Source organism: Chenopodium album, chromosome 15 (genome assembly GCF_948465745.1).
Source record: "Chenopodium album chromosome 15, dcCheAlbu1.1, whole genome shotgun sequence".
In the NCBI taxonomy this organism is placed as follows: Eukaryota; Viridiplantae; Streptophyta; class Magnoliopsida; order Caryophyllales; family Amaranthaceae; genus Chenopodium; species Chenopodium album.
The window spans coordinates 2,964,838-2,992,064 of record NC_137848.1 but is presented as its reverse complement, the minus strand read 5'-3'; the positions used below and the strand labels follow the sequence as shown (position 1 = coordinate 2,992,064).

Genomic DNA, 27,227 nt, shown 5'->3' with positions numbered 1-27,227 from the left:
CCCCTTGACTTCTGAGGCTGTTCCCATCAAGATGGTTGCTCCTAAGGGTGTCCCTTCTCCGCCTCCGTCTCGTGCCAGTCTCAAGAGGAAGTTGGAGATGCCTATTGATGTTGACGCTGCTGAGTTTTCTTTTGACTCTCTTGCTCCGCATGTAGATACCCTGTTGTTTCCTTCTTTCAAGGATCGCCAGTCTTCGATGACTTTTGCTGACCTTTCACAAGAGGCGGTTGTACAGTCTTTCCAGGTATAGTATACTCCTAAAAAAATTTTTATAAAATCGACCTTATTGAAATATGCTCCTTACACTTCATCTGTGTTGTGCAGAGCCTTCAGTCTTGCCTTGGTGTCTTAGGCAAGGTGTCAGAATTTACTCGGGTGTATGAGGCTATGAAGAAGGAGCGTGATGCTCTGTCTGACAAGTACAAGGCTGCTACTGAGGCTTTGAAGGATGAACGGACTAAGCATCGGGACTGCATTTCTGAGCGGGATGGGCTGAAGGGTACCTTGAAGGAAGCTGCTAACGAGGCCATTGATGCTGCTACGTACTACTACGGGAAGGCACGTCTTGAGATGATGGAGGAGTTTCAGCAAGGAAAGCATGAGGCTTGGGACTATAATGGTGATAAGGCTTCTTTCGAGAAGGCGTTTCCTGAGGGGACTGCTGCTCCTGGCTCACTACTGCTGAGCTTTGCTGATGAGGAAGTGAACTCTCCTCATAATGAAGAAGTCAAGGATGCCCCAGAGGTGATGAAGCCTGTTGCTGAAGAAGTAGCTCCTGCTGACAACATGGGGGAGAATTAGTTTAACTGGTGCTGCGTCACCTTAAAAAAAATGTAAAACTTTTGAATGTTGTTTCTGTTTACTGCCTTAGTGCAGTTTGGATAATTTTGTTTTTATTTTGTGCTACACTTCTGTAGCTGGATGCTCTTTCTAATTTTGTTGCAATGCAACTAAGTATTTCTGTCTTTCTTGCTGTGTGGTTGACTTTCTGTATAGTGTGTTGTGATTGTAGTTGTATCACAAATGTATTACAGTTGTATTACAGTTGTATTACAGTTGTGTTACAGTTGTGATGCTACTTACATGTGTTTGTATGCTTTGTAAGGATAGTAGGTCTGTTCTTTTCAGGAATGACTTGTCTTTGTTCTGTAGTGAAGGGACTTGTTACATTCTTGCTCAGTAATGTCAGTCGTGTTCCTTGCAAAACAGAAGAAGGTGAGGGGTGGCCGTGGGTTTCCCCAACGGCCCTCCGATGCCAAAGTCAGTACTCGTAATGATCGCAAAGCAAATTGACAAAGGATAGAGATAGATGAGTACCTTTCGTGCTGATTTTGGCTGTTGGAGATTTTTGTGTTTTTGTGTTTTTCTTTTTTTTTTTTGTATTTTTGCTTGTTTTCCTTTTTTTTGTTTTTTCCTTTTTGTAAATTAAAAGACAAAATAGAAATAATAACTGCGTACCTTTCTTCAGAAATGATATAACTTTAAATGTGCTGCGTTCCAATTTCGCTGCACTTCTTTTCCTTCTGCATTCCTGAGTCTGTATGCTCCATTACCTACTACCTTAGTGATTTCATAGGGTCCTTCCCAATTGGGTGCTAGCTTTCCTGCATTGACTTCCCTGGTGTTTTCGTATACCTTCCTGAGAACCCAATCTCCTATCTTGAAGACTTTGATTCTGACATTCTTGTTGAAGGATCTTGCTACTTCCTGCTGATATGCTGCCATTCTCATTTGCGCGTCCTCCCTGAGTTCCTCCACTGTGTCTAAATTGTGGATTAGTTCTGCCTGGTTTCTTTCTTCTGTCATTAGCCCGTACCTCGCTGTAGGTACTTCTACCTCTGTTGGGATTACAGCTTCACATCCGTAAACTAGTGAGAAAGGGGTATGACCTGTAGCGCTTTTAGGAGTTGTCCTGTCTGCCCACAATATGTTGGGTAGTTCGTCTGCCCATTTTCCCTTGGCTCCTTCCAGCCTTTTCTTCATGTTGCCTATAAGGACTTTGTTGCTCGATTCTGCTTGTCCGTTTGCTTGTGGGTACCTTGGTGTAGATGTGATAAGGGAGATGTTCCATTCCTTACAGAACTTGGTGGTTTTGTTGCTGATGAATTGGGACCCATTGTCTGTAATGATCTCTGCTGGTACTCCGAACCTGCTTAGAATGTTCCTCTTTATAAATGAGATGACGTGCTTATCCTTGATTTCCTTGTATGCTTCTGCTTCAATCCATTTGGAAAAGTAGTCTGTCATTGCTAAGAAGTACACTCTCTGTCCTGATGACGGGGGTAGCTTTACTATATCCATTTCCCACTTCATAAATGGCCAAGGTGTCAACGTAGGGTGTAATTCTTCTGATGGCTTGTGTGTCAAGGGCGCATGTTTTTGGCATGCTAGGCATTTCTTGGCGAACTCTGCTGCATCCTTCCTCATGCTGGGCCAGTAGTATCCCATTCTAAGTGCTCTGTTGGCTAGATTCCTTCCTCCGGAGTGATTTCCGCATTCTCCACTGTGTAGGGATTGCAAGACCTGCTGAGCTTCTTTTCCTTCCAGGCATCTTAAGAAAGGTCCTGCTGCAGATTTTTTGAAGAGTACGTTGCTGATCAGGCAGTACTTGGAGGCTTTCTGAGCGAATGCTTTCCCTGTTGGTTTCGTGTTGCCCAAGAGGTATTCTTTCAGAGGCGTTGTCCAACTGTTGTCTTCTTCTTCTATAGGGCCTGCTTGAATTTTGTAGACACTCATGGTTGACTCCTTCTCTATGGCTGGTGAGAGTACGTGTACTAGTGGGATTGCCCCGAATTCTTCTGGATTGATGTTTGACCCCAAATTTGCCAGTGCGTCTGCCTCGGTGTTCAGGTTTCGGGGTACTTGTTCTATCTTGAACTCCTTGAATTCTTTGATGAGCTTCTTTGTGACTTCTAGGTAGGCGATCATTCTAGTGTCTTTTGCTGCATACTGCCCGTTGATTTGGTTTACCATGAGTAGAGAATCAGAAATGACTTCAAGGTGTTGTATCTTCATGTCCTTTGCAACGGTTAGCCCTGTGATTAGTGCTTCATATTCAGCTTCATTATTGGTAGCTTTGAAGTTACACCTTATTGCCTGTGCTATCTTGTCTCCTTGGGGTGATGTTAGTACTACTCCTAAGCCTACTCCTCGTATGTTTGCTGCACCATCTGTATGGAGTGTCCATTTCTGCGCAGTTTTTGGTTCCTGTAGAGCTAGCACTTCCTTCTGCGCTTCTTCTTCAAGTGTAGGGCTGAAGTCTGCCACGAAGTCTGCCAAGGCTTGAGATTTGACCGCTGTCCTGGGTTTGTACTGTATGTCGTACCTGCTCAAATGTAAGGCCCATTTCTCCATCCTTCTTGACATTTCTGGTTTCCTCATGATAGCTCTGATGGGGTAGTTGGTTCGTACTTGTATGGAATGGCTCTCGAAGTATGGACGTAACTTTACTGAAGCAGTGAACAAGGCTAAAATGATTTTCTCTAGTGATGCATATCTTGTTTCCGCGCTGAGCAGGGTCTTGCTTACGTAGTAGATTGGAAATTGTTCCTTTTCTTCTTCTCTTGTGAGAACTGCACTGATCGTCCCTTCAGATACTGCAAGGTATAGCTGGAGTGGCTCTCCTTCTTTGGGCTTGGAGAGAATCAACGGGTTGGCTAGATATTCTTTCAGCTTCTAGAATGCCTCATCGTGTTCCTGTTCCCACTTGAACTCTTTGTTCTTTTTTAGTACCTCGTAGAAAGCTCTATTCTTTTCTGAAGACTTTGAAATGAACCTGTTCAGCGCCGCGATTTTCCCTGTTAGGCTCTGTACATCCTTCTTGGATTTTGGTCGCTCTAAGTCTAGGATGGCTTTGACTTGTTCCGGACTGGCTTCTATTCCCCTTTGTGTAACCATGTATCCCAGGAACTTTCCTGATTGTACTCCAAATGTGCACTTTGTGGGATTTAGCTTCATGCCGTATTGCTTCGGGATTGTGAATGCTTCTCCAAGGTCTCTGACGTGATCTTCTGCCTTCTTGGATTTAACTACCATATCATCTATGTATACTTCCATTGTGTTTCCAATTTGCTCTTCAAACATCTTGTTTACCAACCTTTGGTACGTTGCCCCTGCATTCTTCAATCCGAAAGGCATCACCTTGTAGCAGTAATTCCTTGGCTGGTGATGAAGGCTGTCTTCTCTTGATCATCCTTGTGCATGAAGATCTGGTTGTAACCACTGTAGGCGTCCATGAAGGATAGCAACTCGTGTCCTGCTGTGGCATCTACCATGGCATCGATATGAGGTAAAGGGAATGGGTCTTTTGGGCAGGCCTTGTTGATGTCCGTGAAATCTATGCAGATTCGCCATTTCCCATTTTTCTTCCTTACTACCACCACGTTGGCAAGCCATTCTGGGTACTTTACCTCTCTGATCTTTCCTGTCTTCAGTAGGTTTTGAATTTCCTCGTTGATGATCTTGTTCCTTTCTGGCGCGAATTTTCTTCTTTTTTGCTTCACTGGTGTATGCATTGGATCTACGTTCAACTTGTGGGTGATAACTTCTGGGGAAATGCCTTTCATGTCTTCATGGGTCCAAGCAAACACATCTTTCTCTTCTTCCAGAAAGTCGTAAATTTGTTGTCTGAGTTCTGCTTTCAGCTCTGATCCTATTCTGACTTTCTGATCTGGGTGCATGGGGTTCAGCTGGACTTCTGTAGCTTCTTGCTCTTCTGATATACTCAGCTTCTCTTGGCCCAGCTGACCCTCTGATTGCTATGCTGAACTCTTTTCTGCAGATGTTGCCTTCAGTGCTATCTTGTAACATTCTTTAGCTTCTTTAGGATCTCCTCTAATTTCTTGAATTCCCCATCTAGTAGGAAACTTAATGACCTGATGGTACGTAGAAGGGATGGCTTTCATTTCGTGTATCCAAGGTCTTCCCAAAATCATATTGTATGAGGATAGAGTGTCGATCACTAAGAACTTGACTTGCAGGTTGATCCCTTTTGCATATGTTGCCAATGTAATTTCCCCACTTGTCTTCTTGGTTTCCCCGCTGAATCCTACTAGCATTGTTGATTTGTTGACGATATTCTTCTCACCTATGTTCATATGCTTCAAGGTGTCTAGCATGATGATATTCGCAGAGCTTCCATTGTCAACTAGGATTCGCTTAATCATGCAGTTTCCAACTGGGAGTGAGATCACTAGGCCGTCATGATGACCTTCTACTGCGTCGCTTTCTTCAAACATGATAGGGATGTCTATCTTTGCTTTTTCCCTCTTGTCTGGTTGTTCTTTGTTGCTTTCTTTTGCGTGCCGCTTTGCTGCTGAATATGTTAGGCCGCATACTTCTGACCCTCCTGATATGAAACAGATGGTTTTGACAATTGGAGGTGGGGGTGGAGGACCTCCTTGCTTGGACTCTCTGTCCTTTTCTGAAGCTTTGGATCTATCTGACAAGAGTTCTTTGAGGTAGCCCTTCTTTAGCAAGTATGCAACTTCCTTTCTGAGCGCGACACATTCGTCAGTAGTGTGACCGATATCTGAATGGAAATCACACCATCTGGATGGATCCTTCTTTTCCCCAGGCCTGTCACTCCTTCTAGGCCATTGAATAGTGTCTCCCATCTTGTTTAAGGTCCTTATTACTCTTGCAGGGTTGACATTGAAGCAGTACTCATGCAACTTGGGTGGGAGCTCAGGATCTTCCCTCCAATCAGAAAACTCTCCTTCGACAGCATTGACTGATCCTTCATCAAAGCAGGAACGCTGATACGGCTTGAACCGATGATCTCTCCTGGGGAAGTTGTTGTTCCTTCTTGGCGGACGATCTTCATCCTTTCTGAACTCCGGAACCTTTCTTGCGTATGCATCTTCTTCGAATCTGACTTGAGCCATTGCTTTAGCTTGTACATGTTCAAAGGTTGTGCAGGGATATTTGGTTAACTCCTTGTAGAGTTCACTGTGATCTAGCAATCCTCTTCTGAATGCTTCGATGGTTGTAGGAGCATCGCACTTGTGTATTCCAATCTTTTCCCTGTTGAACTTGTCGAGATAATCCCTCAAGGATTCACCATGTCTTTGCACAACACGGTATAAATCCGATGATTGCTTTTCTATTTTCCTGCTGCTGGCGAACTGGACTTTGAATAGGTTTACCATTCCTGCAAAAGATCGAATTGTCCCATTATCTAAATTAATGAACCAAGTTAAAGCTGGACCTGATAATGTGGCTCCAAAGCCTTTGCACATGATGGCCTCTCTGATATCTCTAGGGATTGAGCTGGTCATCATCTTCTGCTTGTAGGGGGACACGTGCTCATCAGGGTCTGCTGTTCCATCATACATGGCCATGTTGGGTGTGCTGAACCTCTTTGGCACTTCTACCATGGCGATCTCTTCTGAGAAGGGAGACTCTATATATCCATCTGACGCCTCTTCCTCCATGGGCTTTGGCATTCCAGGGATCTTGGCGATCTTGGCTTCGATTGCTTTGAGGTACTCCCTGACTACCTTTTCTATCTTTCCCTCCTCAGATCCTTCTTGGCTGTTCTGCTTAGGGGTTCCTGCGTTCAAAGAGTCTAGATCTAGGGTTGTTTCCCTAGTGTTAGATCCTTTTTCCCCATTAGGGGTATGAAAAGTACCTGACATATCAAGTTGCATGGCTATACTTTCAGTGTTCTTTCTGGTATTAATGGTTTTAGAAGCGACTGATTGTATTTGGCTACGGAGGGCTTCATTTTGCTTGGTGAGACTGGTAAGCTTGGCTTCAGTTTGAACTTTTTGGGCCAACAGTGTTTCAATTTGGCTTTTTTGTTGGTCTAAGGTTTGACGGAATGCGTTCATTCCCTCATTGATTTCGGCCATGGTAAAGGGTACTTGGTGCCCAGACATGGTGTTTGTATTGGTTTTTTGGCGAATTGGTAGGTTAATTGATTATCAGCCCCACGGTGGGCGCCAAATTGTTTAGGCAAATCTCAAAAAGGACATATGAGAATCTGCTGGGTTTGAGGGGTAATAACAATCATACTACCAAAAGCATACAAAATAGCAATAAAGAAGTAACAAAGCAATAGATAAGCAATGAACAAACAATAAACAAACAGAAAGAGCTCTACTATGAAAAGAGAACGAGTTTAGAGATACAATACTGAATAAGGACAAGCCTCCTTCTTCAGTAGGGACGAAGCTCCGTAGATAAATGCAGAGTAATTCTATTGTATTTAGAGTATATATGCGTACATGAATGCTCAAAATTGTCTAATTATGCTTATTTATACCTAGGGATCTCTAGGGTTTACAAATATATTCAGAATATATTCAAAATGAGGAAGATCTTCTTGATTTATCTTCTTCCCTGTTCTGTAGGTGTATCTTTGGCAAGTATCTCCTTGATTGATATCCTTGATGCTGCTTTCCTTATTTATTCCAATCAAGCCGTTTTTCTCATTCTTGCTGAGTTATTGCTTCTTGGATTGGTGCCCTAAATGTAATGGGTCGTATTACAATACGGGCCCAACACTAGCTAGTAATTTTGTTCTTAGTTGCCAAGTTTAATTTGTACATTTGTTTTACTGTTTCGGGTTAAATCAATATCCAAGAATTCATCATAATTTATTGATAATTTAACTAGGGTTCAATTCTTGACTTCTAAATCCTTGAAATTGGTTTGAACGTGTTTTTATAAGATTTTCTTTGATTTTTGTATGAGGGTTGACTTTGTGAATCACTGGTTAATTCAAGCCATTCTATTGGGTTTTAACTGCTCCATAGTATATTTTTGTAATCTTGTTGGCGCCACACAATAAATATCCCAATGTCAATAGGTTTCCTAATGTAGGAGGGTTAACTACGGAGTAAAATATTTTACACATCAAAAATTGTTATATAAGGCGGCTAGGCCTACAGCTATAAATAAATAAACAAACATTACAAAATAGAAGAATTCGTTATTGTAACACAGCAAACAAAGAAAGCTTATTTATGGGATCATCAAGCAGCAAGAGTGAGAGAGAAGGGACGTGGTGGATGTTAGAGTTGAGCGCAGAACCCCGGGCCGGGAAGCTGAGCCATGGGAAAGCAACCTTGATAGCAGGCTGGATTGAACGGGGTTGGATTTGGAGTTGCATTGAACGTCTTGACAAGAATGCAAATGGGAACTACATATTAATCTTTTTTATTGGTAACGACGAACTATCTGACCCAGAGTGTAATAAGTTCACCGTAGAAATCTATTCTATGTCGTGGTTTATACTTAAAGAGCCCATTGGAACCGCTGTCTTCCAACTTAATAAGGACATCCCAATCAATGCTACCTTCTACCAAGAACTACACTGTCCGGCAGCCGCAGGGCTGTGCCAACCTCAAGTGCGGATCAAACTCAGGCGGATCAAGGATTCATACAGTATATACAAGGCCAAAATTAATTAATATGAAGTATAGATTATTCAAAGTGTATAGTAGTGCAAGCCGGATTTAACAAGGTTTAAGGTTCTTGAACCAAATATTTTACAAAACTAGTTAGGAATTTTGCTTAAAATAATAGGAAATTTGTTCTTGGTTTCCAATTTTAATTTAATAACAATTCTTCGTCAAGTGCTTAAATTTAAATCCCAAAAAAACAGTTCAAGTGACTCAGGCACTGGTGGTGAATGCCAAGAATCCAAGGTTGTGAGTCACTTGTTTTCCATGCTTCAATTTTTCCTGGTTTTTCTGTTTGGTTTCTCCAATTTTACTACAAAACTAAAACTTTATCTCCTAATGTAGTAATTAATAGCATCTAGTAATCATTTGATGAGTTAAATCTTTTGCCCTGTTTTCCTTTTTGACTTCAGTAATAAGGCAAATGTTATATCTGTACTAATTTGCAATAATGAGTGTTGAGCCTGTAATCCTGTATGATCAAGAAGGAACAAGAACTTTTTCTTTTTTTAGACGTATATAGTTAATTGAGACTAGTTTAGATCTAATTAAAGTTACACACACCTTTGGATTCAACTTTTCGTAATTGTTTTGTTTATGGATTTACATGATACAACTAATTCATCCACAAACATATGTACAGTTAGTCAATAGAATCAGGATCAACTCAGTTGCAGTTCATCAGTAAGAGATTCTGTATTCCATTCCACATCTCCACACGCACTAAGAACAGTTGTGACAGTGTAATCATCCACTTGAAGACCTTCCTCTTGCATCTGGTACATGAGCTGCAGAGCTTCGCGGCAGTACCCATTCATTGCATATCCCACTATCATAGATCTCCAAGAAACCAAGTTTTTTTCTTTCATACTATTGAAGACTTGTAATGCATCTGAAATACATCCACATTTGGCATACATATTAATCAGGGAGCTCCCCACGAATATATTGTCTGAGATTGTAGGGGATTTATTCAAAGACGAGTGTATTAGTTTTCCATGCTTAACTGCTTCTAGGCTTGCGCAAGCCTTCAGAACAGAGGAGTATGTAAACGGGTTTGGTTTCACTCCTTCACTGAGCATTTCTTTCAAAAATTCAAAAGCCTCAAACTCATACCCTAGTTGAGTACAACCAGAGATCATGGCGGTCCATGAGACAACATCTCGAAGGGGCATATGTTGGAGAACCTGTGAAGCAAGACCATATTCACCACATTTGCAATAAAGCCACACAAGAGTGCTTCCTATGTAAATGTTGTTCTGTGATGAGTTCTTCAGTAATTGTGCATGAATTTCCTTCCCAGTTACCAGAGCACCAATAGAACCACATGCTCGGAGTATGCTTACAAATGTCAAATTATTTGCTGCTACTTTTCTTCGTTTCATCACACGGAAAAGTTTCAACGCCTCATACCCAAGCCCATTCCTAGCATACCCGGCAATGATTGAAGTCCATGTAACCATATTTCGCCTTTTCATCCCATCAAACACTTTTCTAGAATCCTCAATTTCTACACATCTTGCATACATATCTAGAAGTGAAGTGCCAATATAAACATCATTGTTTATCAGTTTCTTAATTGCTATGCCATGCAACTGTCTCCCGAATTTCAGCGCCTTCTCTTCTCCACACGCCTTCAAAACGCTACATATAGTGTGTTCATTGGGTATATATTCGTGCATTAGCATTTCTGAGAAAAGTGAGAAGGCCTTCTCACCATAGCCTTGTTGAGAGCAAGAAGTGATCATCGTCGTCCAAGTAACCACATCGCGCTCTTTCATCCCATCAAAGACACGAAAAGCGCTCAAAAAGTCCCCACATTGTGCATAAAAGTACATAACAGCGCTATCTACTATCAAATTGCTCCAACTTCCTTTTATAATACAAGCATGAACCTGTTTCCCTAACTCATAATTCAACCTCTTTCCACACAAAATCAACACACACACAAACGTCGTCCCATTCGCTTGAATCTCCGACTTCACAAATTCACCAAAAAGACTAAGACCCTCATCCTCTAAACCAAAATTCAAATACCCATTAAGAATTGTGGTCCAAGAAATAACGTTTCTTCTCTCAGGCATTTCATCGAACACCTTGCGAGCCTCTTCTAACTTTCCAAAACTCAAGTATACACTAATCAAATTGTTATTAACAAACACAACAGAATCATTCAAACACTTCAAAATCAAAGCATGTATCAATTTTACATCTTTTAATCTAGAGCATGATTGAAGCAAAGAAGCTACCCAAAATGGATCAAGTCTAACCCCTTGACCCCGCGATACCGAAATTCCAACAATTGGGTTCTCTTGTGAGGTTTGGGCATCGCTAAATTCTAATAAATCAGCTGAATTTTTCGACGATTTGTAATTTAAACGAAAATTTGGGGGATATCTTTGAAGAATCAAGTTTTGGGATTTGCAGAAGTTGGCATGTTTTGAAGATTTTGATTGCAGAGAGAAACCAATAGATGAAAGGAGAAGATTTTGGGGAAGAGAATTATGGAATGGTAGAATGAATGTTGAAGAAAGAGAAAGCATTGAACTGAATTTGCAGGACGTTGGTGTTCCCGCTAATATTAGTTTGTTTTCTGTTGGTCTGAGTGTAGAGTGTAGTAGTTATTCTGTTTATCCTTCGTGAGTACTGACTACTATGAGTAGTATAATTGGAAATTTGCATATATGAGTTCATGAGTTTAATTTAGGGAGTTGTTAAATAACGCCCATATCTTTGTTAATGTGCCACCTACATAGCAAGTGAGCTGTGTTTGGGAATATCTCTTTCACTGCCTTCATAAGTCCCAACTCTCGATCAGTTAGTATCACCTTAGGAGTCGCTTCAAAACCTATATACAACTTCAATTTCTCCAAGACCCACTTGTAACTCTCATAGGACTCTGTCTTCATTAAAGCATACGCGATCAAAAAGTTTTGATTTGTCGGTGTGATCCCAACAATCTCGAAAAACAGCATGTTGTATCTGTTTGTCTTGTAAGTGGAATCCATCCCTATGACATGTGGATATGTTCGTAACATATTCGTCATCTCTGGATGTGCCATAAAGGCGTGGGTGACAACACGTGTGTCGGGGTCAGCAGCTAACCAATTAACGTATTTACGCTCATTGGCCAAGTGAAGGAACTAGTTGACGACATCTCTCCCTTCACTAGCATCAACCCTAACACGACTTCTGAAATTGTAGATGTGTCTCATGTTAGGGTTCTCAGTGGGAAACGCATCTTTCACTGCCGCCATTATGTGACTAGGTTTAGCACATACTGAACTCATTTGACTAACCAATTGCTTCGCAGCCGGACTTAGACCACTCACTTGCCGATGACCCTCTCGATATACCATCATTGGGTGGTTATGCAAGCCATGCAAACCTGATGAAAGAATGATTTTCCACCCTTGATCGTCCACCATACATGTGACCTTGATACGAAATGGACACCTAACACCCTTTCTTTTCGTGTTTTTCCGTACAGCATTCTCCATATCTCTACCTTCGGCTGTGTTTCTATGGCCACGATCGCACTTAAGATACTTGACCGGTCGACCATCTCGTTGTTTCTTATACGAAGACTTTGTAAGGAAAAAGCCGTAACGTATGGAAATGTTTTGTGCCCATTCAAATGCTTCTTCAAAAGTCGGGAAGATCATTGACGTTATAAAATATGAACTGTAGTCGATGCCATCGCCACCATAATCCGGCAGTGATGCCTATTAAACATCCCAACAAAATATTTTTAAAATAATAATCATAATTATAACAACAATAACAATCATAATCACAATCATAATCATAGTAATAGTAATAATAATAACAACAACAACAACAACAATAATAATAAATAATAATAATAATAATAATAATAATAATGAAATAATAATAATAATAATAATGAAATAATAATAATAATAATAATAATAATAATAATAAAAACAATATTAATAAAAAAAAAACAAACCGGGCAAACCGGGCGGTTAGACCGTGGTCAAACCGTGTAAACCGGGCGGTCCAACCACGGTCAAACCGTGTAGTCCAGGCGCTTTGACCGTGGTCAAACCGCCTGGACTACACGGTTTGACCGTGGTTGGACCGCCCGGTTTACACGGTTTGACCACGGTTTAACCGCCCGGTTTGCCCGATTTGACCACGGTGGACCTTTTTTTGGGAGCTTTGAGTTCCGGCGAAAATAAATTACCTCGCGAAGTGGATCCGGCGGAGTACACGACCTGCCGCTATCACTGTCCGTCATGTTGGCGGTGGTGGCAACGGTGCAATGGTGGTGACGGGCGGTGGTGGTTGTGTTAGGAGAGAGAGGAAGAAAAGGGTAATGTTGGAAGTTTACATAAAAATGTGGGCGATTTCGATAAAAATGTGGGCGTTGTTTAGCAGTCCACATTTATGGTTAATGAAGTACCATGATTGGTTGGGTTGGTAAATGCAAACCCTTATGAGTGCTAAAACACAGAGTATTTGTGTTCATTAAAGGTCACGTGACGTGGTCAACGTCGGAGCAAAAAATCAACGGTGACATTCTGGCTTATAGTAGTCTCTTACAACATTTTGAATATTAAGAGGTAGTTTCTTACAACATACATATCCAATATTACGTAGTTTATCATAAAAATCGGTTTTAATACTTGAAAGTTCTTGATAAAAAAAAAAAATCCTTGACTTTATAATGATATTTTTTGCTAATATTAGTTCAAATCTCAATCATCTAACTAGTTAGCGAAAAGGTTATGACAAATACGGTTTCTAAGCATCATTACATCAATGGGTAAACTTTAACCAAGCAAAGCTTGGTGGAGTTGGTGGGGAACTCACCTGTGACTTTGAGGTCACGAGTTCGAGCCCCACCAAATACAAAAGGCTTGGGAGTAAGGGGATTCCCTTACCTTCCCCCTCTACCCTCAAGCGATGAACTGTGGAGCTGGACTGGCAAAACCTGTGAGAGGTGTCGACTCAGTAGAGTCTTTCTTCTTACCTTAAAAATATAAAAAAAAAATAAAAAATAAAAAAATCAATGGGTAAACTTTTCCACTACGCTATGGCCTATGGGCAAGAAGCTAAGGAGTAAGAATTATCCCCTCTCACCTCTTTATAATTTCATAAACCCAAAAATACAAAGATCCAACTAGCTTAATTCTATGTTTCTAACCTAACAAAGAACAAGATAAAAAGAAAAACGAGTTAAGCATACACAAAGGACCTTAACTTTTACTTTTTTCACCGTTAAGGACCTCTTATTTTTATTTTCACCATTAAGGACCTATTGAGACTTTACCGGTAAAACTTAACCATACTAGTTAAATTAGTGAGTCTCTTTTAGTAAACTTTAATACTTTATTATTATAATATTAAAATAAATGGCAATTGACTTAATTTTTTTGGAGAAAACAAAAGTTAATCATACATACCCCCAAATGCAAGACGCAACTTATCTTCCCCCAAAATTTAATCATATGGGTAATGAGAACAACTGTAAGACTAGCTTAATCTTCAATAAACATAAGTCGGGTACATATCAAATTCCTTAACTTTTTTTGTTTGACTGAAAACTTTAAATTATTTAATGTGGTTGGTCAATCTTAAGCAACTTAATCTTCTTGACAGCAACTTCTTCTAATTCACATTTCATCTTCCTTATTTTTTTTTTCTGCAAGGGTGCATAGTTAGGAAGGTCGAAGAAAATGATTACTCCCTCCATCCCTAAATTACATTTCTAGTTCTAGCATTTATTCCTCACATAATAGAGAGAAGTAAGAATGTAATTTAGGGACGAAGGAAGTATAATTTTGACTACTTTTGTTGATGATTCTTTGTAAATGCAGGAGAATAAACTTTTGGGAAATGAAAAGGAAAAACAATTATGTAATTCTGTTAATAATTATGGGGTACTTTTGCATTGAATATGGTTTTTGTTTTTGTTGTTTAAATTCTGGTAATTTAGTGAACTCAAGTAATTTATGGTTGACAGAAAACCTTTGGTTAACGATGAGTTAAGTGTCCGAAATGCTAATCTTAGGTCCTTAAAGGTGAAAACAAAAATATAAAATCCTTCAGGGCGAAAAACTCAAAAGTTAAGTTCTTAATGTATGCTTAACTCAAAGAAAAACGATGAACAGTGATTTTGCAAATGTGACCCACAACAAGAACAAATCTAATTTCCGCGCCAATCAAATTAACATCACCACATCTCTATTTTATCCTCCAAAAATCAATTTTTTTAATTTTAATTCATTTTTTATCCCCTCAGAAAAACAAGAGGTCATCTTTCATCCAAAACCATCACTCAAAACCTCCATCCATTCTCTGCTTATCCCACTCTCTCCAGTCTTCACTTTCTCTCTCCTCACCTCACTTTCTCTCTCTAGCCTGCAACAATGGCGGCATCTCTGCAAACTCCAGTATCCTTGCAATCCAGAACAAAAACTGTTGCAGCATTATCAAATTCATCATCAGCTACCAAAGCTTCGACGCCATTTTCTCTCTCCTTCTCCTCTTCTACCGCCACTTTCAACCCTCTCAGGCTCCAGATTTTAACCGCCTCGAAGCTCACCGCCAAGCCTCGCGGCGGCGGAGCTCTCGGTGCTCGCATGGCTGACACCACCGCCAGCAGGTACGCCTCCGCTCTCGCCGATGTCGCCGATTCCACCGGTACTCTTGATGAGACTAGCGCTGATGTTGAAAAACTCTCCAGGATTTTCGCCGAAGAACAGGTATAGTTTTTCATCGATTTTACGAAATTATAAACAATTTTTAGGATTATTTCAATTTTTGACGAATTTGTTGATTTTTTTTTTTTTTTAAGAAATGTCGAATTTGTTGAATTATATCTATGAATTTGTGGAATACACTCAATTTTGGTTTGAATTGTTGTAGAAGTTTCGGGTAATTTTGATTTTATCTGTCATTTTTTCTACGCCCTAAAATTGCTGCTGATTAATATGTTCAAATAATGTGCTATTTTATCCGTCATTTTATCTGTCATTTTATCTATACAATTTCGTTTTGCATAAGTTCATAATATCTGTTAAATTTTCAATTATACTAAGTTAAGTTGATTTGACTCAAATTATTGTGTTTATATATTTGTCAGTTTATTTATTACATCCATTTTAGTATTAGTTCCTGTAATTTGATACGTTAGAACAATGTCATGACATATTGGAGCAAAATTTAGGTTTCTGTTAGTTATATACTTCGTAACATTGTTGGAGTGATCGCCTCATTCAGCTGAAATCATGTTGTATAGGTGTATTACTTCTTTGCAAGCCCAGTGATTAGCGTTGAGAGAAAGCGTAGTGTCTTGGATGAGATTGTTAGCACCGCAGGACTTCAGCCTCATACTGCCAACTTCCTTAACATCTTGATTGATTCGGAGCGAATTGATCAGGTTATAAACATATTGAATGCATTTGAGGATGTGTATAATAAGATTACCAACACTGAAGTAGCAGTGGTGACTTCGGTGGTGAAGTTGGAGAGTGATCACTTGGCTCAGATTGCTAAGAGTGTTCAACAGATGACAGGGGCGAAGAATGTGAGGATTAAGACAGTGATTGATCCTTCACTGGTTGCTGGATTCACTGTCAGGTATGGTAATGAAGGTTCCAAGTTGGTTGATATGAGTGTGAAGAAACAGCTTGAGGAGATTGCTTCTCAACTTGATTTGGAAGATGTTACACTTGTATAAATGTAGTAATCATATGGTCATCTAGTAAATTTTGCTAGATCAATGTTCTGAATTTAAATTTGGAATTCTGTATTTTTGAAACTATATGAACTCAATTTGTATAATTATGTTAATGACAAGCAGATTGTACCTTTGTCCATGATTTTTTCGTGATATATATTTCGTAAGTGATTCCATATTATATAACATGGTGTCAAATTTTCCACGAAAAGGTGTCTATCTATGGTTCATTGCGAATGTTTTCTTTGTGGCAGACTGTTGGAAATACTTTCAGATTTTGGACCATTACTGGGAACTATTTTTCTGAATGCCTATATTTGTTTAAACTGCAAACACATCTCAGCTCAGCTCTGTGCAGGGAAAGGTGAGCATATGTGGCTTTGAGCATCAATCTTTGTAACACAAGTAATCTTACTTCTGTCTGTATTAGTTAGAAGCTATGATTACTTCTGAGTTCCCGTGCTGTGCTTCATGCTTCGGCTATTGGACAATGAATATTGAATGCATTTGCACCATTTCTGAGATAAAATTGGTTGTTTGCCCGTCAGATGTAGCTGCATGACTTCCCTACCTGTTTATTGAATGGCATGTTTTCGTTTCTGCTAATAGCCTAGTTTCAAGCATGCAAACCTGTCTACTTCTTGAAGAGCTGTCGCTGAGTTTATAGTCTTTTAAATACCTCAATTTCCTTTGTAATATGTTTGGAACATAAGCTAGCAAAATACTAACATGTTGAGCAAAAATTCGTTGCATGGACAAGTGTCTAGTATGCTAGCATAGTTACCTTGATTAACAAAGTTCCAGTTTTTGGAGCAGGATACAGGAACACTGTACAGCAATTGCTAATTGCTACAAGCCTACAATGCATGTTTATGGGGCATCAGCTCTGCAAAGCTGGGTTTCTGAGAATGATTCTGAAATTACAAGTTTTTCATTGCTTGACTGCTTGTTCACTTTTTGAAACTGTTCTGTTCAAGAAATCTCCTATTATTCTACAATGTGTTCTTTGATGGTCATAACTTTGTTTGATCTTCATTTTATGCTTCTTTGCATTCTTCATGGCTGCTATTCTGATTCAATCTCTTATAATCTGGTGGCTGTAAAATGCTGTGTAATTAGGATCCGATGCCTGTTTGTCTTCTATATTCACACAATATGCTGTTATGTTTGTTTGCTGGAAATAAGTCTTTACTAAATATTTAAAATCTCTATGTTTGATTTCAATGCTAGGTATCAAAATGTGATGTGTACATTCACCGCAGAATACTATGCATGTTTGTGAAGCATAACCTGTGTAATTAATAGGCTGGAATTCTGAGAGTATCCAAAATAACAATGTTTCCATGGTTTGTTTACTTTTGAAACTGTTCTGTTCAAGAAATCTTCTCAATGTGTTCATTGTTGGCCCAGCTTTATTTGATATCCAATTTCTGCTTCTTTGCTTTCTTCACAGCTGCTATGATGATTCAATTGCCTGTAATCTGCAATTCTGGTGCTAGTGAAATTCTGTGTAATTGGGATTTGATGCCTGTATGTCTTCTACTCTTTAATTTTCACAATAAGCTGGTTTGTTTGTTTGCTGGAAATAAGCCTTTACTCATTTGTCTTTAGAATCTCTATGTTCGAATTTAATGCTAGGTATTGAAATGTGCAGTTTACATTTTTTTAAAGCAGAGATCATACTTGATGCTGATAATTTGTTGATGTTAGTTGTAGTTCAGTGCCATAATATATTGCTTTTCTTCTCCTTGGTATCACTTTGCTAAAAGGTTGTGAATCAATGAATGTATGAGGCTATGAGCTATATTGACTGTAGTAATTTGACACAAATACATTACAATATTTATATGTAATTCCTGCTGTACATCATAGACTCATATTTTGAGTCACAATCTGTGTAACAAGGAACAATATAAAGCAATAATTTTTTGATAGCTGGAAAACAAAAATCCTACTTCATGGATTCTGTTTTCTAAGGTTTTGGTGGAGTGAGTGGAGGAATTATCGGTGTCCAAGTTCTTGGATCGCGTATATCAAATACAGGTGGTGGTGGAGATGTAAGTGGGATGTGAGGTATCCATGTTCTTGGGTCTCCTAGACTGAAGGATGGTGGAGGTGGCGGTTGAAAGAGGGAAGGAACTGGAGGGAATGGAAAGGGTAAAGATGGAGCTGGACTTGAAAATGGAAAGGGTAAAGATGGCGGACTTGAAAATGGGAATGGAAAAGGTAAAGAGGGAGGCGAAAATGGGAAAGGAAAAGATTGCAAGTTTGCAGCTTGTGATTTAGAAGTTCTTTGATTTGGTAAACGGAAATCATGTGGAAGCAAGGCCTTGGATGAACTACCAGAATTTGATGATTCCTTTACTTTTTCTGGTTTCCTGCACAATTTATCATTCTTTTTTCTCGGTTTGTAACTCAGAGAAGTGAAGCTGTAAACACAAAGATTCTCTTTTCTGGATTTGACTGATACTTCAGTTGTTGTAGTTTTCAGGGCTGGAACATTGCAGGCTGAAGATGGGCTTCCCAGCAAACTCGCCTGACAGAATGACTGGATCGGAGGACCATCTACGCAATCTATTCCATCAACATAAGGTATTTCCAACTTGTATACTCCATGTATGTCTGTTGTTCTGTTAACTGAGAAGTTTATCATCTCCGCGGTTTTTGGCGATTTTGCATTGAATTTGCATTGTATGTGTACATCGGCACCTATCATATCAACAAGAACCTATTATAATTTGGTTTTATGCAATAGAATGTCAGTGAACTGGCTGCCCTGTGTTTGGTTGGAAGGAAAATTCTTTTTCCAGGAAAACTAAGTTTCCTAATCCTTATCTCAAAGGAATGTCTACATTTTCCTCCTCAATCTTCCTTCATATACTTTTAAATTTTTGCAACCAATACGAAATGAAATTTGAAGGCTAATTTCCTGTAAAATGTACTTTCCACTGAAACTAAAAATTCCTTTTTAAAAATCATTTCCTCCAAACCAAACACAGCTTTATTCAAGATTTTTTTCTTTAGTAAGTTAGCTGTAAGTAATTACCTGGGATGAAGTAGCTGTGTTTTGAAAAACCGTCGTTGAGGCAAGTATCGCAGTAAACAGCACCTACCACAGTGATGCGAGAGCTGATGGGCGCCGTCGTGGATTGAGCCATAAGAACGAGAATGTGGCTGAAGAAAATCACAAAGAATAGAGAGCTAGACATTATATCCATGGGATGAGACATGGGGAGAGGGGTAGTAATGTAGTATAGAAGGTTCTAATGAGAGAACATCCCAGCAGTTAGAAATACAGAAACATTAAGTAGTCCATGATTTGAAGAATCAGAGGCATAACTTTTTATAACTTGTAGATAATCCTTTATATTTTCTGCAGTAATATGCCCGTGAGTTTATGTTGGTGGGGTCGATTGTTATCATAATAGATGATGCTCTTTTTTTTATGTTCAATTTTATTCACTACAAACAAAGTCATGTGAAGAGGCAATTTGGAAGATTATATGGCTTGAAATTCATCATTTCTTTGGTAATTTTGTTAAAGGGAATCACGGGTGTTTGGAAGGGAATTGTAACCTTTGTTTGGTAGTTAGATTGATTGTTTTGGATTTGTCTTTTTGTTTTCTATATAAATACCACTAAGTATATCATGCGTGGTTATTGAATTTGAGCCATTGAATATGCTCATCTATCTACTGCTGTTAAATGTTAAGTGTAGTTCATTAACGCACTTGTTTGCTTGGCAAAATTAGTTGTGGGAATAATGTGCAATGTCATTGTGCTGGTCTGCTTACGGCGTAATTCCTACAAGTAGCGGTTTATAATTTTTTTGGTAAGGAAGAAATATGCAAGTAATTGCTACGAAACTGTCTACTGCTGTGCGGAGGTCCTGCATTATAAGGAACTTGTCGTCAGCAAGGTTGACAAATTTAGCCAGCATAGCAGCACATGGGTATTTGCTTTAGGAAGAATTGCTAGCTGATTAATCATTAGGAAGAAATGCTAGTGAATTGCTGAGATTTGTGAATAGTAGGTGCATATTACATGAAATGCATGCGACACATCTCTAGTGGAACTGTGTTATTGGTTTGTCTATGTTGGCTAGCTTACCGACGTAAATTTGATGATGTAAATACCTTTTGGCGATGCTGTTGGTAGGGACAAGGTCACAAACTCACGACGTCTCACGTTGTGTTTCTAATCGACAAGTGCACTTGTTGAAACTTAGCCTGCATTGGTGAACTGTGGTATCTGCACAAGATTGAATCTGTTGGAAGAGGCTAGACATGCAGCATGGCAGCTAAGTATGTAATGATGTATATGTTTTTCCGGTTTTCCCCTTCTTTGTCATTCTCTAGTATCTAATCTATCAAGAGAATTTCAGCACAATTGATGATTAGTTCATCATGTTCCCATTTTCTTGCTTTGGAAGGATATCTCATCTTAGAAAATTTCATGAAAAATTCAAACTTGTAAATTACAGTTCTCATAACTTGGGTTATGTTTGGTTTGAGGAATACATTTTAAAACCAAATTCTATTTTCTGTGAAAAGGATTTTCAATAAAAATTACTTTTTATAAACTTCATTTATTTTTATTTAGTGGATAGAAACATTAGAGAGTATAGGAAAAGGAATTTTAGGGGAGGAGATGGAGATTGAGGCATGGAACCAACTAACCAAGAAGGGGAGGTGGGTTGAGTAATAAGCTTTGTTCTCTTCCATTAAAGATCTACTCACTCGTTCATAGTTCGTTCCATCCGTCACTTTTTGTTTTTTACACTTTGACTTTTTACAATCAACTTTCTAAATGTTTTACTATAAAAATTCACTATTACAAAAGTTAAAACTATATCGAGTGAGAATGTAGGATTTTGTTAGATTTAACTTAAAATGCATTTTATATATATTAATTTTTATAGAGTTTTTATTCATGTATACTGAAAATATATGCAGTCGAAAATTAGCATTGGAGATTATGACTAGTGATTGTGAATTTGTGAGTATTTTATTATGTAATTATCATTATTTAAAAATAAAAATTTACGAAGTATTTTTTATTTGCAATCTCATGCAACAAAACTCTTGTAAATCAATTAAACACTTCATACATTTTCTTAATATTGCGACAATTGGACTTTTACTCTATTCACCCACTCTTTTTTTACTAGATGGTGATTTATACGTAAATATTGTGTGGTTTTGTTAACTTTACTTTGATTAATACTTTCTCCGTTTTTTTTAGTTGATACCGTTTGACTTTTACACTATTCACACAACACGCTTTGCCTCGCTTTTGTGGTTTATAGATAAGATAAAACATATTCATGTGGGATCTTGTTTGAATCGTTTCAATGTAAATTTTATTAATATTTACTTTTTATAATTTTACAATGTCGATAATTAGAGATATTAATCGTTAAAAACATGCGTTGACAAGCGTGATGATAGAAAGGTGTCAACTAAAAAAAACAGAGGAAGTAATATTTAACTTTTTAGAAAGATATTAATGGTTTATGTTATGGGTTGAGAATGTGGCTCTCTAAACACCAAAATAAATAAATGTTATTGGTTGAGGAAGCGTAAAACTCAACCTATTGCAATATTAGGGGACTGAGAAAGTATAATTTTATTTGCTAAACAATCAATATATACCTTTCTTGTACAAGAATAATATTTTTCTTTCCTCAAGTACGTAAAACCCTTGTGTGAAAAAAAATACTCCGTTAAACCCAAAAAATTCAATTACATCTTTTTCTAAACCTGTATCTAAAGCTTAGTCATTTGTTCTTTTTGTTACTCGTTTTTATTCCTGTGTTGTACTGGTAGTAAATAAATAGAATTGACTAGATAAATCATCATATCCAAAATCATTTGTTACTCGTTTTTATTCATGTGCTGGTAAATGAATAGGATTGACTCTTACAGGATGTACTCTCATCACATTTGTTCTAAGAAGTAACTAGTCAAACAACACACCTAAGCTAATTGTGTGTAGTGTGTACTCTTAGCATAGGGTTTTGGTGCCTTAGATTAAAAACTAGTGAGCATTCCGCGCGATGTTTTAGGTTGTTACACTTAATTATTACTGCTCAGTGCTCATAATCTTTTATCAAATGAAAATAAAAAATACATTGCAATGAATTAATTACAATTTCGCAAGGATTTAAGAGGTGAGAAAAGAAACCTTCAATAGCCTCTGCATTCGTGAACTGTGGTATTTGCACAGTTTTGAATCCTACTATAACCTAGCCCAGAACTATCTACCCCTTGTTAATTTGTGCCTGTGAGTCTGTGACAATTGAATAAATGATGAGAGAGTTGGGCCATGACCCATGGGCTAAGTTAAGGCTTGACATGACCCATGGCCCTTGTTGGTCTAGGATAATACAAACCCATTGTTCATGATGCCTTTTTTTTTTTTTTAGTATTTAATCAATTTTTTTCTTCATTTTATTATACAATATAAGGGAAAAAGAACTTGTGAAAGCTGCACAATAGAAAAAGAGCTTGGAACCAAAAAAATAAATAAAAATGATAAAAGTGCGTATTCATTTTGACAATGTAAATTGCATAAAATCTTTCATTTAACCTTTTACTACAAATTACAAAAACCATCATGAGTTCAATTACAACTATAATCATAATTATATTAACACACACAAGACACACCCGTGTCATGCTTTCAAAATTGTGTGCGATGCAATTTCCCACCACTAGCTAGTCAAGTCATTAGATTTAAGTCATATTACTACAATTATTCATACTGAAATTTATGAATAGGCCGAGATGATAACGAGTTTAATTAGTCTATCCTTAAATTACGAGTTCTCAACTAATATAAAGAACTTAGCTTGCTCGTGAACTATTTGAGTTTGGCTTATAAAAAACCAACCCACAATCTAGCTTAATCAATTATTATTGATCAATCGATCGAATATAGTTCATAGCCAAAGAGCACCGGCTTCCTTAAGGAGAGGAACAAGGGAGCCATTAATATGGGAAGCCATAACTCTATCCATAGCACCAACAAGTTTACCACCAATAAAAACAACAGGAACAGGTGGTGAATAATTAGTACCAAGCAATCTAATCAAAGCCTTCTCCATTTCTCTTCCTCTTGGATCTTCGTCGAGTTCATACACCGTTGGATTAACACCCATACCACAAAACAGCCGCTTGACCGCATGACACATACAACAAGTGCTCACACTGAATATTACCACCGCACTCTCGGATGCTAGCCTCGCCACTTTCTCGAGCGGGTCGGCCGCTTCTCGAATGTTCATCATGTTCATGTTCATGTTCATGTTCATGTTCATGGATGGTACTCCTATGTAGTATGAGTATCCCCATGATGATGACGATGATGATGAGGATGGTTCTTGTAAATGGTATTGCATTTTTAAAAACTTCTTTTTGAAGGTTTAAGTAGTAGTGAAAAGTAGAGGTATTTGGAATGAGATGATCAATTAGAATTTTATGTGAATAAGGTTTGAAAGTAAGAACTTTGGGATAATGTTTCAAAGGAGAGAAAGAGAGAATGTATACTGAGAGAAGAAGTGTGTGATGAGGTTATGTTTTTGGAATGAGAGCATGCATGCCCTTTATATAGGCGTGGGAACATATACAAGGTTGATGACGTATGTAATTGATTATAATAGTGGAGTAATAGTGTATTTTTTTGTCCATACTTCATATGATGATCATATTATCTACTCCGTATCATTTATATTTTGTATAACGTAAAGTAATGATTAGTAAATTTAAAAACAATTCAATTGTGTACATCAAATAGACAATTCTTACAAAGAACAAGAAATGATAGATTGTCCACGTGTTTAAATTTCTATCAAAAAAAAACTTTCAAATGATGTATAGACGGGATTCAATTTCAAGTTTTAAGCAAGATTTAAACCAATTATGCTAGTTCATCATCTATATAAATAAAGCAATAATAAAAGTATAAAAAAAATAATTGTTCAACGTATAATTAGGTGAGTGATTGACAAAATTCTTTTGTCAATACTCCGGTGACATTATTCAAATGTGCTTCATATATGATCAAGCTTATACTCGTATTTGGTTATTTTTCTCATTCACATTCATGCACGCAATTCTTTCAACCAAATATCATTGGCTCATTGTATAGCTCACGCTATGGCTCACCTTAACCCACTCGAGTACTCGACCAGAGTGTGACTAGTTTAGGGGGTTGTCCAAGTGTGGTGGAGGGTTTTGATTTTTGCTTAGGTATGACCGTGAGAGTAATTTTTAGTCATCTTTGCGACTTCATACAAAATTAAGGCAATAATGCAACAATTATTGCGAGAAGAGCACAATGCACGAGTAATGTTAATTATGGGGTATGAAATTCTTTTTGAAGCCAAGGAGAGGATAACGAAGGGCATGTTAGTAATTAAAGAGGTTGTCTGTTAGTTGTCGCAACGCATGCCAAAAAGAAATACAGTGTCTTAAATTGGTTGTGACTTATGATAGGTATCTTTGTAGGTTTTAGGGGAGAGAAAACATGTGTAAGTAAAAGAGTGATTTAACCAAATTAACGTAACATAATTAAACAAATATAGTTAAAACTTTAAAAGACAATAATAGCTTTAAACGTAAAGTAGGTTATGTCAGTTTTTATCATATGTAGAAGGCGGCTAATGCCTTTAGCCTTTGTCTTCTATACCCAATTAGAATCCTTATGACTTTCAAGCTTTAGTCACATCTACGGATTATGTTTCAAACTTCTAAAAGATTAATATACTACGAAGTACTCGTACATATAACTTGATTATACAATTCAAATATAATACGTACTCAAATTAGTAATATTTTATTTAATCATCATTAGCATTATAATATTAATATTTATGTCATTATATTATATGTGTTGCTACATTACTCTTGCGAGTCATGGAGTATTTGTTTGAATTTGTATTGATAAGTTTACTACCTTTACAAAAACATGCATAAATAAGATGTAGTGCACTGGTGGTGTCTAATTTGACTAGTTGGATGGTAAATAACTAAAGGTGTCACTACTTCAGCCCTATTCGTACTCACAAAGTATTGGAAATGTAACCTTAGCTTAAGAAACAAAATTTTCATAAGCATGTATGAAAAACTCCTTATATATATGACTAAGTACTCAATACATACAAGTACCATAACAATGTACTCCGTACGAAATAGTTGCTTTTGTTAAAACACGGCCATGGTATATTTTATTAATTAACTTTCCCTGACTCGTATGAGTACTTTGTTTAAATTTCTTAGCTCAAATAAAACCAATTTACCTATAAATTTGGAAAGAGCCTATTAGTCAAATGCTTATGCATACTGATAAACTTAAGTAATAATTAATTAGGCTTAATTTTGTTATTACTAAATACAAGAACTAGTTTACTACATAGTTATGTAGTAGTACGAACTAGGGCACTAGGCTACCTTTAACAGGAGCATGGTTTGACAAGGGTATGTAAGCTAAGGCATGGAAGAAGGGTTTGTGAGAAACGACTTTAACCGTGTATTCGTTTATATATGTAAGATCATCTCAACTTTTTTTACTCCGTAAAACGTAAACGGCTGTTTATGTCCTTGTTGTCGCATTTACTGAGGCAAACATCAGCTTTCTTATTTATCCGAATTATTTGTGTGGTGATTTTAATGAAATATTTGGTGGTCAATGGTTTCTTTTTGGCATATATGTCGGATATACAGTTTCTAACATCTTGCTCTTTTTTTCTTTTTTCTTTTTTTTTTTTTCTATTTTTGCAGTACCAAGTTGACTACTTTATTTTAAGTCTTATTGAGAGATTCTTTTATGCTCATTATCACCTGATTATTTACACTTACTAAAAGTATAATTGCAAGTTTCAAAGTTGTAATTGTACTGTAACACCATTTCCTTAGCTTCTTCCAAATTATCAAAACTAATACTTGTTAAAAAATAAAAAATGAAAAAACCTTCATACTTGTATATTATGTTATTGGTACTCTGTATCTTCCTAGCTACTAATCTAATTGTATGAGTTGATTATAATTTTTCCTAATTTTGTTTTAAAAAAAAATAGAGGAAGTATTTTTTAAGTGACGAAGGGCATGTTCTTATTTACTGAATTGAATTGTTTATGAGAGAAGGAAATTAGAAAATGAACTGATATCAAGCTGAAGAGAACAGGCCCGAATATGTGAATTCAATTCAGGAAATGGAAATTATATACTCCGTATTAATTTACATTGACACCATGCATCAAAATTATCTAGGTAATATAAAAGCAATAAAGTTTTCTTCTGGTCTAAGATCTCAATTTAAACAATAAATTTAGGAATTAATAACTTAGGATTAAAGGGTTAGTTTTAAGGCAAAAGCTAACGAACGCCCTCGGGCGTTGGATAAGACAACTACAAGTAGAATTATGAAATTAAGTTGAGCATTAATTACACTGATCGACGCGTGATTTTGTCATGCATTCCCAAATTAATACACTTTAAGGAGTATTTTAAATGCGTAACTAATGCCTCGGAGGCGTTCGTTAGCAATATCCTAATTTTAATGTACATTGACAACAAATACTTACATAGTCATACATATACATGGACCATATAAAACCTACAGATACAAAAGTCAAAGGACTTACAAAAACAACAAAGTAATTAAATTGTTAGTATCACTTTTTTTTTTTTTTATTTTTTTGACGGGTAGTATCACATTTAAGTAATTTGCAAACTATCCATTGTTGTAAACTTGTAATTATTCATCACATTAATTAAAATCATAATTCTAATACGGATCATATACAAATTGCTATGCCCGATTGCCGGCCAAAAATCCACAACCTCTATTGTGTAATGTTGGTTCTTGTATGAACAAGATACAAGAACAATAATGGAGGAAGCATACTCATCGATTCAAGTGTTTTAGAAGCTACTAATAAGATAAGGGGTTAACCTATGAAACCAAAAGAAATTAGGGGGTGTTGTATTTGTATACCTAAAGTGATGACAGTTGAGGGAAAAAAAAAAAAAAAAAAAAAAAACCAAAGGATAAAAAAGTGAAAAACAAAATCTGAAATGTGGCGTGCAAAAAATGGCAGTCAATTT

The 27,227-nt window shown here is 37.4% G+C and overlaps 7 protein-coding genes across 7 annotated transcripts; 1 reads left to right on the top strand and 6 right to left on the bottom strand.

Annotated features, from left to right (window-relative positions):
* Positions 1–1,464: 1,464 nt before the first annotated feature.
* Positions 1,465–4,056, bottom strand: LOC145583480 (uncharacterized). The gene is made up of 3 exons (XM_081640710.1): positions 3,733–4,056; positions 2,261–3,633; positions 1,465–2,038 (listed from the first exon to the last, which is right to left on the bottom strand). Exons 1-3 carry the CDS (start codon positions 4,054–4,056, stop codon positions 1,465–1,467), a joined length of 2,271 nt encoding a protein of 756 aa, XP_081496836.1.
* A 701-nt stretch (positions 4,057–4,757) lies between these two features.
* Positions 4,758–6,650, bottom strand: LOC145583479 (uncharacterized). The gene is made up of 2 exons (XM_081640709.1): positions 6,230–6,650; positions 4,758–6,151 (listed from the first exon to the last, which is right to left on the bottom strand). The coding sequence occupies exons 1-2, from the start codon at positions 6,648–6,650 to the stop codon at positions 4,758–4,760; spliced, it is 1,815 nt and encodes a 604-aa protein (XP_081496835.1).
* Positions 6,651–8,940: 2,290 nt separating this feature from the next.
* Positions 8,941–11,032, bottom strand: LOC145581600 (pentatricopeptide repeat-containing protein At4g18520, chloroplastic-like). The gene has a single exon (XM_081638612.1). It carries the CDS (start codon positions 10,949–10,951, stop codon positions 9,071–9,073), a length of 1,881 nt encoding a protein of 626 aa, XP_081494738.1. The 5' UTR covers positions 10,952–11,032; the 3' UTR covers positions 8,941–9,070.
* Positions 11,033–11,551: 519 nt separating this feature from the next.
* On the bottom strand, positions 11,552–12,672 carry LOC145583478 (uncharacterized). Its single transcript, XM_081640708.1, has 2 exons — positions 12,619–12,672; positions 11,552–12,133 (listed from the first exon to the last, which is right to left on the bottom strand). The coding sequence occupies exons 1-2, from the start codon at positions 12,670–12,672 to the stop codon at positions 11,552–11,554; spliced, it is 636 nt and encodes a 211-aa protein (XP_081496834.1).
* Positions 12,673–14,680: 2,008 nt separating this feature from the next.
* LOC145582691 (ATP synthase delta chain, chloroplastic-like) lies at positions 14,681–16,258 on the top strand. Its single transcript, XM_081639685.1, has 2 exons — positions 14,681–15,142; positions 15,679–16,258. Exons 1-2 carry the CDS (start codon positions 14,807–14,809, stop codon positions 16,117–16,119), a joined length of 777 nt encoding a protein of 258 aa, XP_081495811.1. The 5' UTR covers positions 14,681–14,806; the 3' UTR covers positions 16,120–16,258.
* Positions 16,259–17,902: 1,644 nt separating this feature from the next.
* LOC145581599 (uncharacterized) lies at positions 17,903–19,620 on the bottom strand. The gene is made up of 2 exons (XM_081638611.1): positions 19,166–19,620; positions 17,903–18,828 (listed from the first exon to the last, which is right to left on the bottom strand). Exons 1-2 carry the CDS (start codon positions 19,347–19,349, stop codon positions 18,092–18,094), a joined length of 921 nt encoding a protein of 306 aa, XP_081494737.1. The 5' UTR covers positions 19,350–19,620; the 3' UTR covers positions 17,903–18,091.
* A 3,434-nt stretch (positions 19,621–23,054) lies between these two features.
* On the bottom strand, positions 23,055–23,521 carry LOC145581597 (glutaredoxin-C1-like). Its single transcript, XM_081638610.1, has one exon. The coding sequence runs from the start codon at positions 23,519–23,521 to the stop codon at positions 23,063–23,065; it is 459 nt and encodes a 152-aa protein (XP_081494736.1). The 3' UTR covers positions 23,055–23,062.
* Positions 23,522–27,227: the final 3,706 nt, after the last annotated feature.

What these genes read in the sequence shown, in the direction of transcription:
- LOC145583480 (XM_081640710.1), bottom strand. Translation starts at nt 4,056, where the DNA reads ATGGAAGTATACATAGATGATATGGTAGTTAAATCCAAGAAGGCAGAA. An exon ending in AGAATAGAGCTTTCTACGAG is followed by an intron (nt 3,634 to 3,732) that starts GTACTAAAAAAG and finishes ATTCTCTCCAAG; the next exon opens with CCCAAAGAAGGAGAGCCACT. An exon ending in CCGTCATCAGGACAGAGAGT is followed by an intron (nt 2,039 to 2,260) that starts GTACTTCTTAGC and finishes ATCTACACCAAG; the next exon opens with GTACCCACAAGCAAACGGAC.
- LOC145583479 (XM_081640709.1), bottom strand. Translation starts at nt 6,650, where the DNA reads ATGCAACTTGATATGTCAGGTACTTTTCATACCCCTAATGGGGAAAAA. An exon ending in AGAGGCCATCATGTGCAAAG is followed by an intron (nt 6,152 to 6,229) that starts GCTTTGGAGCCA and finishes GATCTTTTGCAG; the next exon opens with GAATGGTAAACCTATTCAAA.
- LOC145581600 (XM_081638612.1), bottom strand. Translation starts at nt 10,951, where the DNA reads ATGCTTTCTCTTTCTTCAACATTCATTCTACCATTCCATAATTCTCTT.
- LOC145583478 (XM_081640708.1), bottom strand. Translation starts at nt 12,672, where the DNA reads ATGACGGACAGTGATAGCGGCAGGTCGTGTACTCCGCCGGATCCACTT. An exon ending in CGCCGGATCCACTTCGCGAG is followed by an intron (nt 12,134 to 12,618) that starts GTAATTTATTTT and finishes GATGTTTAATAG; the next exon opens with GCATCACTGCCGGATTATGG.
- LOC145582691 (XM_081639685.1), top strand. Translation starts at nt 14,807, where the DNA reads ATGGCGGCATCTCTGCAAACTCCAGTATCCTTGCAATCCAGAACAAAA. An exon ending in GGATTTTCGCCGAAGAACAG is followed by an intron (nt 15,143 to 15,678) that starts GTATAGTTTTTC and finishes CATGTTGTATAG; the next exon opens with GTGTATTACTTCTTTGCAAG.
- LOC145581599 (XM_081638611.1), bottom strand. Translation starts at nt 19,349, where the DNA reads ATGTCTCATCCCATGGATATAATGTCTAGCTCTCTATTCTTTGTGATT. An exon ending in ACACAGCTACTTCATCCCAG is followed by an intron (nt 18,829 to 19,165) that starts GTAATTACTTAC and finishes TTGATATGATAG; the next exon opens with GTGCCGATGTACACATACAA.
- LOC145581597 (XM_081638610.1), bottom strand. Translation starts at nt 23,521, where the DNA reads ATGCAATACCATTTACAAGAACCATCCTCATCATCATCGTCATCATCA.